Source organism: Engraulis encrasicolus, chromosome 3, assembly GCF_034702125.1.
Source record: "Engraulis encrasicolus isolate BLACKSEA-1 chromosome 3, IST_EnEncr_1.0, whole genome shotgun sequence".
Taxonomy (NCBI): Eukaryota; Metazoa; Chordata; class Actinopteri; order Clupeiformes; family Engraulidae; genus Engraulis; species Engraulis encrasicolus.
This window is the reverse complement of record NC_085859.1, coordinates 49,478,958-49,491,457: the sequence shown is the minus strand read 5'-3', so window position 1 is coordinate 49,491,457 and position 12,500 is coordinate 49,478,958. Positions and strand designations below refer to the sequence as shown.

Sequence of the window (12,500 nt, the reverse complement as noted above, 5' to 3'; positions counted from 1 at the left end):
AAACGCCAGTCATTCTGTCTCTGATTAGTTTGTAAAGGGAGTTCAAGTGGATTTCGGCATATTAAAAATGTGGGTGTGATGGATGATTAACGACTGCCTCTTGGCTCAGGAAGTACGTTTGTAGAACACTTCACACATTTGTGTGCGTCTCACTTCATGTGCTGTACAGTACTACACTGTAGCAGCCCATTGCCACCACCCTCCAGGGATCATATAGCCTTGTAATGGCCCCACTTATGGGATTAATCTCATTCAGTGTGACAGAAATGCTATTTCATCAAAATTCTCTCTCTCTTTCTCTCTATCTCTCTCTCTCTCTCTCTCTCTCTCTCTCTCTCTCTCTCTCTCTCTCTCTCTCTCTCTCTCTCTCTCTCTCTCTCTCTCTCTCTCTCTCTCTCTCTCTCTCTCTCTCTCTCTCTCGCTCGCTCTGTCTCTCTCTCTCTCTCGCACACATGCATGCACTCACGCACACACACACACCAACACACGCGAGAAAAATGGAGAGAGAGAGAAGGAGAGAGAGAGAAGGAGAGAGAGAGCTTGCGCTTATAGGCATGCTGCACATATGGTTGCTCAGAGAGAGCGGGACAACAAATAGGCCTGTATGCTAGCTCAGCAAGACTATGTGGTAGGCCTATACCTCCAACCTCCTCCAAAATGTTGCAAGAACTATAATTCTCCAACATCAAATGAATTCTTTGCAGACTGACAATACTTGTCTGTTAGGTAAAGACTGTGTGTCCTGGAGATTAGGAAGACGAAGACCAAGTCATAGCATAGCCATCTTTCTATAGACCTGCAGCCACAGCACCCAGGTTTCTGGTCCCTGTAGACTTTTATGGTGTGTCAATCCTCTTTTTAACCACATCCGGTCTGCTATAGCTCTACTTAACTGATTACACCTAGTCACACAAGTGTAACTTGTCAGGACTCATGAGCGAACCGCTCTGAGACCACGACAATAAAGGTACACTTTGGAGCCTTCACATATGTGTGGAAAATGTTGAATCACAGGTCTGAGTTCACTTAAATGGCTGAAAGGGACGAGGTGTGAAAACACCCCGAGAGTTCTAGAGATTAGGAACCTGTAAACACCTGGCTGTCCTTTAAAACGAGACACATAACCTGCCTTTCCTGTCTGCTGTGTGAAGAGCATGGAGCCATTGGCTGCATCATGGGTGGTCTGAAGCGCCAGTCTGGGGAGGCTAAAGGCCATCGGATGTTTCGATCAGAGTTTATAATCCGGCCTGCAAGGCTTTTGAGGCCTTCAGGTGTTGCTGACAGTCTAAATCAGGCAGGGCCGCCGCTAGGCATCAGCAGAGTGTGCAGAGCGCACAGGGCCTCTTTGCCCCCAAAATTGGGGCCGCCTGAATTGACATTGACTGAAAACACGTCATGAAAAAAATATTAAATTACATTACAAAACATATATGTATTAGTTATCAAAATGCACATCATTTTTTCTTTAAAAAAATGTGTCTTCCATTACTTAATTTGAGTTTATCAATTATTATTATAATAATATTTATTTATGAAGGGGGCCTCCTGACCAGTTATGCTTAGGGCCTCCAAAACCTTGGCAGAGGCCCTGAAATCAGGGTTGCTGCCTGTAGGAGGTTTTAGTGGAGGCTACATGTAAGTGCAGGCAAATGGGATCCCATAGCTTATTATAAGGCCTAACCACCTCTCAAATTCCAGAAATTTAGGCCTGTATCCACCTCTGCTGAGACCAAAGAATTCCTGCACATCTACCTGAAATGCCTGATTGGACAAATGAATTGAATTATTGCATGTATTGCATGCAATAATATTGCATGTATTTATGACAGTAATAGAGGAAGTAGGCAGAAGTGATTCTTTGAACAAGTCCGGTGAAAGAAGCGTATGACCTGCCAATGGACGAGGCAAGAGGCCAAAGCCTGACAGACGCTGAGAGGGAGACAGAGACAGTCCCAGCAGAACAGAGAGGGTTTCATTATTACTGCTAGAGCACAGGGTTTCTGTTATAATAACAGTCTCAACACGTAGAAGAAGCAGTTTGGGAATGAAACAGAACGTGCAGGACTTGTTTTTGTTTTTACTGTTAAGGCACCACAGCAGGCTGCTTGCTGCTTGCTATCATCTGTTTTGCTCCACGAGGCTCGAACAAGGATTTAAATATAGACAGCTGTTATGTCATTGTTAAAATAAGTCAACAAAATTGTGTTTGGAGTAGTAGACTGTACTCTCTGGGCCGCTACATTTCTGTGCAACACCACCATCTTAATTAATCCATTAAGACATGACCCCTGATAAATTGACTGTTACCAAAATGGCAAGGGCCAAGTTATGATACATAAAAGGCACAGTGTAATGTCATAGCAGCGTAGTGCTATATAGTAATGAAAACCTCTATTACAACATTCCCCTGGCGGAACGGCGTGCAATGCATTATGGGGCTACGGTTTTCAACTCCTATCAACAGAAGCAAATGTATTTCAAGCAAATCCTATGCAAGTTCATTACTTTGAATGCTGCACATTTTGTGATTATCAAATCCTTATCCCTTGTCTTGTGAAGATGTCTTTGTCATGAGGATGCCTTTACCAATGTTGCCATTATGTAAGCTACATGTTAACGGTATGCCCAAAGCCAAACGGCAGTATAATTTGCAATGTTTTATGAGGGATGCACTGCAAGGGTGACAATGCTGTCGCTGAAGGCATTTTTAGTTGTCTCTGTACTCATGTCTAGACAGATGGAAGTAACTGCCATATCCGTCTTCTAATTCCTAAATACAGTTATTGTTTTTGTCAATGACAGACAAGTCTTGCAGAGATTTTAGGGTGCCACGAAACTCAAAGTTCTAATGACATAGATGATGACAGGACAATAAACAGAACACCATACAGAATACACAAAAGCCATTTCACATGGTTATTCTACTGAAAGGGTCTATCTTTTCCAACAACAGGATGGTTCTTTTACCACCAGGCCAGAGAGTTTGGCAGAGCTGGCTGCCGACCAGCCCTGTGGTACAAAGAGACAAAGAGCTCCACATGACAAGACAAGGGAGAACCCCTCAACTTTTTAGACAAATCAAATTGATACGTGTGTGCGTGCGTTAGCGTGTGTGCACTGTGCATGCATTCGTTCATGTGCACACATGTGTGTGTGTTTATGTAAACTGCTACATTTTCCAACAATGCACCCTGCATCGCAAGAGCCCTAGCTGCACCAATAGGCTTTTGTCTTTCAAAAGGTTGCAACCAATCAGTGTCTCTGTTTCTTGTTGGTTTGCTGTTCCTCCTCTTGTGCCAATGCCAAAAGAACACTGGGCTACAACGAAAACCTGTGTGTGTGTGTGTGTGTGTGTGTGTGTGTGTGTGTGTGTGTGTGTGTGTGTGTGTGTGTGTGTGTGTGTGTGTGTGTGTGTGTGTGTGTGTGTGTGTGTGTGTGTGTGTGTGTGTGTGTGTGTGTGTGTGTGTGTGTGTGTGTGTGTGTGTGTGTGTGTGTGTGAGTAAGTTTGTGTGAGTGAGTAAGTTTGTGTGAGTGGGTGTGTGTCTGGCTAGTTGTACGGAAATCAGACAAAGAGTGAAGTCTAAGCATTCTGCCAAGGGGTGTGTGCAGTGAATGAATGTTTCAGCATGCACAGGAGTGTGAGTGTGTTTGTGTGCGTGCGTGTGTGCATGTGTGTGCGCGTGTGTGCGTGCGTGCGTGTCTGTGTGTGTAGCCTGTGTGTGTGTGTGTGTTTCTCCAAAATCCCACAGTGTAGCGTAGCTCCAAGGTACACAAGTGGAGTCTTGTTTTTACCTGGAAAAACGGCTCTCCGTTCCTGGCTGTGAATCCCCCCCCCCCTCTCATCCGCCATCCTGCAAATCTCAGCCACTTAGCCCAAGATCAGAACAACATCAAAAAACACACCACAACTTTTAAACCGTTGTAAGTAACTGCCAAATTGTCTAACTGCCAGAACACATCGGACAAAAGCAGAGTAAATGTAGCGTCTGGCTACCATGCTAATCGCTACAGTTTGGTTGGGGTGGGCTCACTCGTCAATCAAGTGTAACCAATCAGATGGCTGTATTTGGTGGATTAAGCCAGAGCTGTCTATATAAAAGACTTCGAGCTTTGCTTTAGGATCCCGATCAGAACATCAAAAAACACACCACAACTTTTAAACCGTTGTAAGTAGGCCTAACTGCCAAATTGTCCAACTGCCAGAACACAGCGGACAAAAGCAGAGTAAATGTAGTGTCTGGCTACCATGTTAATCGCTAAAGTTTGGTTGGGTGGGCTCACTCGTCAATCAAGTGTAACCAATCAGATGGCTGTATTTGGTGGATTAAGCCAGAGCTGTCTATATAAAAGACTTCGAGCTTTGTTTTAGGATCCTGCTGTGAAAAATGGTGATGATATTTGTCCACATATGGTTAAACATGGCCAATCTCGCAGTTCTCAGAGCCTTCAAGGTTCTGGGTGTAGCGTTTCCATAGAGTATCATTGGGGACTTGGGGGAATGGGGGAATTGATAAAACAACTGTTTTTGCACATGTTAAAGCACACGATTTCAATGGACTGTAATTATTTCACCTTAAATGGTAACTTTTGTCAGGACAATAGCAGGACAACCAACTTTGTAGAATTAGTACACGTAACCTAGCCATGCTAACACAAATGTATGGAAGAGATGGGTTTACCTGGAACCTTCGAGGCTAGCATAAAACCATCATAAAACCATGTGACCAGAGATCAAATAGTATTGCAACTCTGTTATATCTATGGCTTTGCATTTGGAAGCGTTTAAGTATTAATGGTGTCTTTAGTTTTGTCAAGCTAAAAAAAAAAACTCACACATCCGTCTCACCAAGCTACCAATGAAGGGCCTGGATTGTCACAAACGAGAAATGGGAAACTGCTGTTGCGGACTTTATTTTTGTTCTTCCAATTTCGTTTTTCTGTTTTGACTTGAGTGTTTTGAACTAGGCCCAGCTATTTTTTAATAGGTCTACGCCAGTAGATCAAATGCTAAGCTCCTGTGGTAACATAATTAGGCAACTGGAGAAGGCCTAAACCCATCCCCGCTAATTATTTCCACAAAGCTGAAATGAAACCGGTGCCATTGACTTGGCGTCCCTTTAGCAGAAGACTTTTTAAAAAATATATATATGATTAGGGGCTTTTATGCCTTTATTTTTTAGGACAGTGTGAGATGGTGACAGAAAGTGAGTGGGACAGAGAGACGGGGTGGGATCAGGAAATGACCCCAGCCGTCCTCAAACCGCGGTCCCCGTGGGCATGCAAGCCCAAATGTGGGGGGCTTAGCGCGCTGCGCCACAGCGCCCCCAGCAGAAGACTTTCTCAGAGTAAACAGTAAACATTCGCTGCTCAATGTTGGCTAAACATGGTGTTGGTGTCATTTAGAGTCACATAGCCTGGCTAATGACCTAGAGAGATAATGAAGAAGAATGCTAAACACACAACCACATCACAAAATACTAGGGGAAACTGCTCAAGCATCAAAAACCATGGATCAAGGATCATCTCTTACTTATTTTGAATCACCAAGATATAATTTCTTGACAGGAGGCATTTTTCAGTTTATTCTGTTGCTGGTTTGGACACACACACACACACACACACACACACACACACACACACACACACACACACACACACACACACACACACACACACACACACACACACACACACACACACACACACACACACACACACACACACACACACACACACACACACACACACAAAAGACATCACTTTCCTAATCAGTGGCTGACCCCAGGCTTTGCAAAATTCATAATTGGCCCTGTTTGCCAGACAGACTATAGACTGAGGAGGATGGTGCTGCCAACAGTAACTCAGGCCTTTCGTGAAGTCTTTACGAGAAAAGCAGAAAAAAAATCTACTTTAAGCCTTGTGGTGCCTTGACGAATAGCCTTGTTTCTCGTGGTTGGGCGACGAAAGGGGGAACTGACAATTGGGGTAGTTTGGTTCTGGGGGGAAGAATAATGCGAACGGACGTCAACAATCAAGCTCTAGTGAAGGCTAACTGGAAACGACGGTAATCAAACATTTCAAACAAGTGATTTACGGTTAAGTGTAGGGTTAAGTTTAGGGTTAGGGTTAAGGTTAGGGTTAGGGTTAGGTTTAGGGTTAAGGTTAGGGATAATGTTGGAGGAAGGGAGACATGGCATGAAGCTGACACAACGACAACGTTCCCCTCCCGGAATGCACGCTTCTCTCTCTCACTCGCTCTCTCTCACCCTCTCTCTCTCACCCATTCTCAACGACAGCGCACGTTGCCCAACTACGGAAAATCAGGCTATATCGTAGCGGCACCACGAAGCATGTAGTTGATTTTTCCCAAGAATGGGCTCGCTGCTAAGTGCTAACAACATAGGCTTTCAGCCTGGAGTAGCTGGAGAGGAGCCCAAACTTTGTTCCTGTACCGGTGGCCGGGCCTATTAGGGGAATCCCGAAAAATCCATGAATTCATGCTTTTGGGACAATGGGCAGTTCAGTAATACACTCCAGTAGGCCTACAGTACAAGCCCTGCCATGCAGATGCCAACCCACTCTTCCCAGGGGCCTGTCTGTTCTCTCCGGGTTCTGGCCAAAATGAGGAGACACGTTGTAGCCTCTTTGTGCAGATGGGCCCATTCACTCATTGCTAAAAAGCCTCAACTACATCATAACATTGCTATGACATTACTGGGAGCCTTAAGTAAGAGATCAAGACTTGAGCAATACAATTTTGGTGACAGTTTTAACATGGGCTCTGTGCAAAGGGGTTAAAGGCTAGTATGTCCAGCCATTCAAATTACCTGATGCACTGTAGCTTACTGGTATTATTCAATGTACTGTACTATCCAATGTCGCAGATTACACATGAGGTTTTATTATGTGCAATGCAATACTATGTGCAGTTTCCTTTGGGATCCATGGCATTGATCAGCAATGCAAACTATACCTGTGACAAATGGCAAAATCCTACATTTGAATAGCTATGCCTGTATGATCATCCAGCCTGTGGGGCAGCCATGGCCTAATGGTTGAGGAGGTGGTCTTTAGATAAGAGGGTTGCAACTTTGAATACCTCTCCCTACACCTCCATCCATGGCTGACGTGCTCTTGAGCAAGGCACCTTTACCCCACATTGTTCCAGGGACTGTAACCAATACCCTGTTAGTAACTGTAAGTCACTTTGGATAAAAGTGTTAGCTAAGTGAAATGTAACCTTTCTTAGAAAAGCAGCAGGGGCAAATCTCCTAGCTTAGGATAACAACTTTGGAGAACACTTTGCCATGCAGTTCCTTTCCCCATTGCAGACCCATTGCAGTCCTCTGGCTGACTTGTTCTGCATAGTGCTCTCAGTAGATGCAGCAGGCTAGCTGGCTCGCTATCTGGGTCAGACCTGCACTATCGGATGCACTGGATCAAGTCACTCCAGTTAACCACAGGGCTTTTCCTTAAAGAAAGACCCCCCCTCAGATCAGATGCTGTGAGCAGGTACAGTACAGTACTGGCATGGCTGGATTAAGATGGCCCCTAGGCTACAGGTTGCTGTGGGCCCCTCAGGAAAACAGATTTCACAACAAATGTATATAGACAGTGTCATACAGTGAGGAGAATAAGTATTTGATCCCTTGCTGATTTTGTTGGTTTGCCCACTAATAAAGACATGATCAGTCTTTAATGTTAATGATAATATGTATTCTAATATGGAGAGACAGAATATCAAAAAGAAAATCCAGAAATTAACTCTAAAGAATATATAATAATTGATTTATATTTAATTGAGGGAAATAAGTATTTGATCCCCTGCCAACCATTAAGAGTTCTGATCCCGCAGATCAAATGGCACTTCCAATCAACTTGTTATCTGAATTGAACACACCTGTTAATAGTAACCTGCACAAAAGACACATTGAATCTGCAGAATCAGTCCATAGAATCAGTCAATCAATCAAACTAAACTCGCCAACATGGGACAGACCAAAAAGCTGTCAAAGGATAGATTTTAGAACTCAACAAGGCTGAAATGGGCTCCTGGATATTAAAGAGCAAACTGTTGGTGCATTTCTTCCCAATTTTAGGACATACAAAATGATCATCAATCATCAATCTTAGGCCTGTCTCTGGTTCCATACAAGATTTGACCTAGTAGGAATTTAATAACCAGAAAAAAGGAGATAAAGCGCCTTAAAACTATGGGAGGAGCAAGGAAATCATCTCAAGGTAGCTGGGACCTCAATCACTAAGAAAACTATTGGAAACACTTGATACCACAATGGATTAAAATCCTGCAGTGCATGTATGGTACCCCGGCTTCAGAAGGAACCTGTTCAGGCTCACCTGAGGTTTGCCAATGAACGTCAAACTGGATTAGGATATGATTGGGAGGTGCTGGAATCAGATGACACCAAAATCAAACTGTTTGGCATTAACACAACTCTGTGTGTTTGGAGGAAGAGAAATGCTGCCTATGATCCCAAGAACAACACCTTCTCCAACATCATAAATGAAAGTGGTAACATTATGTTTTGAGGTTGTTTGTCTGGCCAAGACACAGGACAACTTCACATCGTCAAGAAATGGATGGAGGGAGACATGTAAACGTACAATGCTGCATGCCAACCTCTTTCCCACCACCACTAGACTGAAGGTGGGTCATGGATTAGCCTCCCAAAATGATAATAATCCATAACATACAGCCCAAGCAACGAAGGAGTAGCTCAAGCAGAAGCACATTAAGGTCATGAAGTGGCCTAGACAGTTTCCAAACATTAACCCTATAATAATCCTGTGAAGGGAACAGAAGTTCCCATTTGGCAAGCTACAGTCATACAACTTAAGTGATTTAGAGATGATCTGCAAAGAAAAGTGGACACAAATCCTTTCTAATATACCCACAAACATTGTCATTAACTGAAAGAAACATCTGACCTCTGTATGTGAAAACAAGGGCTTTGCCACCAAGTATTTTGTCTTTTTTGACTAGAGGGGTCAAATACTTATTTTCCTCAATGGAATACAAATCAATTAAAATATATTCTTCAAAGTTATTTTCTGGATTTTCTTTTTGATATTCTGTCTCTCTATATTATAATACATTTTATCATTAACATTATAGAATGATCATGTCTTTATTAGTGGGCAAACCAACAAAATCAGCAAGGGATCAAATACTTATTATCCTCACTGTATTTATTAGCTAGGAATTAAGGATGACTTGTCTACCAACTGTACTAAACACAGCAGGGGAGTTTTTCAATATTGCATCTTGTTTGCAACTTTTGTTTGCAACTTCTGCAACTTTTCACTCTTGGCCAATCAGGGGCCCCCTGGCAGGAGGGCAGCCATATCTAGCCTGTGCATTAATCCAGCCCTGCGTGCCGGCTGAGAGTGGAGAGGGGAGACGGGTCTCTTGTCTCTTTGTGTACTGTGCAGCATGCCATTGCCTTATCAGCATTTAGCAGGCAGGATCGATCCAGGAAACACACAGTAGACAGTTAGCTCTGAGACACAGGCATACTGTACGGCAGCCATTGTGAGAGTCGAGCTGGGCCACCTTGACTTTGGGAGGATGTAGGCCATCTCATCCTTAGCGTGGTGACTAGCGTTTGAGTACTGAAGGGTTGATTGGCTCCGTCATTTATTGACTAGCAGTTATTAATGTAATTCATTATTAGTTCAGTATTTTATTCACTCACTCGCTCATTCAGTGTCATACTCTCTCTCTCTCTCTCTCTCTCTCTCTCTCTCTCTCTCTCTCTCTCTCTCTCTCTCTCTCTCTCTCTCTCTCTCTCTCACACACACACACACAAACACACAGCCACACACACACACAGCCACACACACACACACACACAGCCACACACACACACACACACACACACACACACACACACACACACACACACACACACACACACACACACACACACACACACACACACACACACACACACACACACACACACACACACACACACTTGTGTGAGTATATCTACTCTCCCCTGATGGCACTCAACCTCTGACCCCAATGGTAAACAACAGTCCTGTGGGCTTCATTTGTCTCCAGTGTCCCTGTTGCACTCCAGTCCCTGTTGACTGGCTGTTGCAGCACGGGAGTTGCCTGGTAAACCAGCGGCGAAAATTTTCAGCTGCGAGTGGGTCTGGCCTCGGATCTGAGAACGCTTTGAACACTGTGCCCTGAGTCTGGCAAAACCAATTACAGTGCAATGATTTGTTTTGAATCAAAGCGGGCGGGGTTTTGAGGGAGTGGCGACGAAGCTCGCAACACCGTTGGGAAAGCACATCAACGGCAAAGATCGCAGATTGGTCAGAGCGCCGGCACGGTTGGAAAAAACAACAGGTTGTTCTCATCAACAATCTTCGGAAGTATCGTTCATCGGGGCCAGACTAAATTACTCCGGTCTCACATTTAGGCTGGTTTATCAGGCTAGCACGGGAGTGGCTTGTACAGGTGGAATTTGGTCTCTGTCTCTCTCTCTCTCTGTCTCTCTCTCTCTCTCTCTCTCTCTTTCTCTCTCTCTCTCTCTCTCTCTCTCTCTCTCTCACATTTGCTCTCTCTCTCTCTGTCTGTCTCTCTCTCTCTCTGTTTCTTCCTCGCTGTCTCTGTCTGTCTCAGTCTGTTTCATTTAAACTCTTGAGTATGTTAGAGTATGAGAGAGAGAGAGAGAGAGAGAGAGAGGAGAGAAAGAGAGAGAGAGAGAGAGAGAGAGAGAGAGAAAGGGAAAAGAAGATTGATTCTGTGATGTGTTTGTGAGTTTGAGCGTGTGCGTTTGAGCCATGTCTGACTCAGAGTAAAAGAATGCTGGGAGCATGCGGTTCTCCAACCCGGTTCTGGGCCGCGCTCCCTGTTGGGCTTATTAGGCTCTCCTACAGTACCAGGCCAGAGAGTTTGGCACAGCTGGCTCCAAGCCCGGTGGATGAAAGAGGAAGAGCTTCACATGACATGACAAGGCTGAAGACATGGAGAACTCCCCCACGTTTTAGGCTTCGGTGTGTGTGTGTGTGTGTGTGTGTGTGTGTGTGTGTGTGTGTGTGTGTGTGTGTGTGTGTGTGTGTGTGTGTGTGTGTGTGTGTGGGTTGTGTGTGTGTGTGTGTGTGTGTGTGTGTGTGTGTGTGTGTGTGTGTGTGTGTGTGTTTCACACACACACTTTCTTGCTCTCTCTCTCTCTCTCTCTCTCTCTCTCTCTCTCTCTCTCTCTCTCTCTCTCTCTGGGGGTGTGTGTGAGTTCTGTCTGTCTGTCTGTCTGTCTGTCTGTCTGTCTGTCTGTCTGTCTGTCTGTCTGTCTGCCTGCCTGCCCGCCTGTCTGTGTATGCATGTTTGATCTGTAACTTGGTGCGTGTGAGACTGATGGGTGCAGATGCAGATAGAGGGAAGAAAAAGGTCAATCCCATTCCACTCCCACATGGTTCATCAGGTCACACACTTTTATGCTCTGAAATGAAAGGAGCGTATCAGAGGAGGATTCAGTCCCATATCCCAAAAACCACAAAACTGCTGATAGTTATAGGTCTGTCTGTCCATCCATTAGATAACATCACTTTAGTAGCCTACATGTTGCCTGATAAAGACCTGCACACTCCTGTATTTATGTCCATGTATGGCAAGCATTTCAAACTTCAAAGCTACTATTAGCTTCTACAAAGCTCATTTCCTTATACGGTGTCAAGCCACCATGTGTGTGAAATGTTAGTCTGTGTTCTGACTATAATTTGTTTCATTAGTTGTCAATCTTACCCTTGTTTCATCACTATTGTTTTTTTTTATCCAAATGGGCTTTTAGTCCTTTGTTATAGTAGTATACTTCTATTGGCCCATTTTTCAAAATGGCCTGTAAAGTTTATCTCTGTTTTATCTCTATTGATTGACATCTAAATGGACTGTCGTTCTATTCTTTTGTCTGACTGAGGCGAAGGAAAACGCGGCTTACATTTTCACAACTTGCATTCATTCAGGTTCAACTAACTTATCGGGTCTGGCCGGTCCCCCTTCTAAAATCTTCCCCCAGTAAAATTCCACCGGGGAACCAAAAATAAATACATTTATACCATCAAATAAATGCAAAATAATAGTATGGAATCAACTGTCAGAGTTGCTTTGTTGGTGCTGACTGTCCATCTAACCCTTCCTCTTGTTTCTATTGGTTTATTAAACCTTCCTCTTGTTTCTATTGGTTTATTAACCCTTCCTCTTGTTTCTATTGGTTTATTTCTTGTGCAGATGGAAAGGAAGTGGCGGCTCAGGGGAAGAGCGCTCCCGAGGGGAAGCAGGAAGACGACGGCTCATTTCCTGTCAAGGTCCAGGGGACAGGAGTGGAACCCTTTGAGCAGCAGGTCAGAGGACACGATCATGGCCAAATATGTGTGTGTGTGTGTGTGTGTGTGTGTGTGTGTGTGTGTGTGTGTGTGTGTGTGTGTGTGTGTGTGTGTGTGTGTGTGTGTGTGTGTGTGTGTGTGTGTGT

At 44.3% G+C, this 12,500-nt stretch overlaps 1 protein-coding gene across 1 annotated transcript in view; it reads left to right on the top strand.

The window, feature by feature from the left end:
- Positions 1-12,500, top strand: part of si:ch211-166a6.5 (clustered mitochondria protein homolog) — a 38,598-nt gene that overhangs the window by 4,278 nt on the left and 21,820 nt on the right. Inside the window, exon 2 of the mRNA XM_063195633.1 lies at positions 12,260-12,372. Coding sequence (XP_063051703.1) covers positions 12,260-12,372 — 113 coding nt within the window. The remainder of the gene's footprint in view (positions 1-12,259; positions 12,373-12,500) is intronic.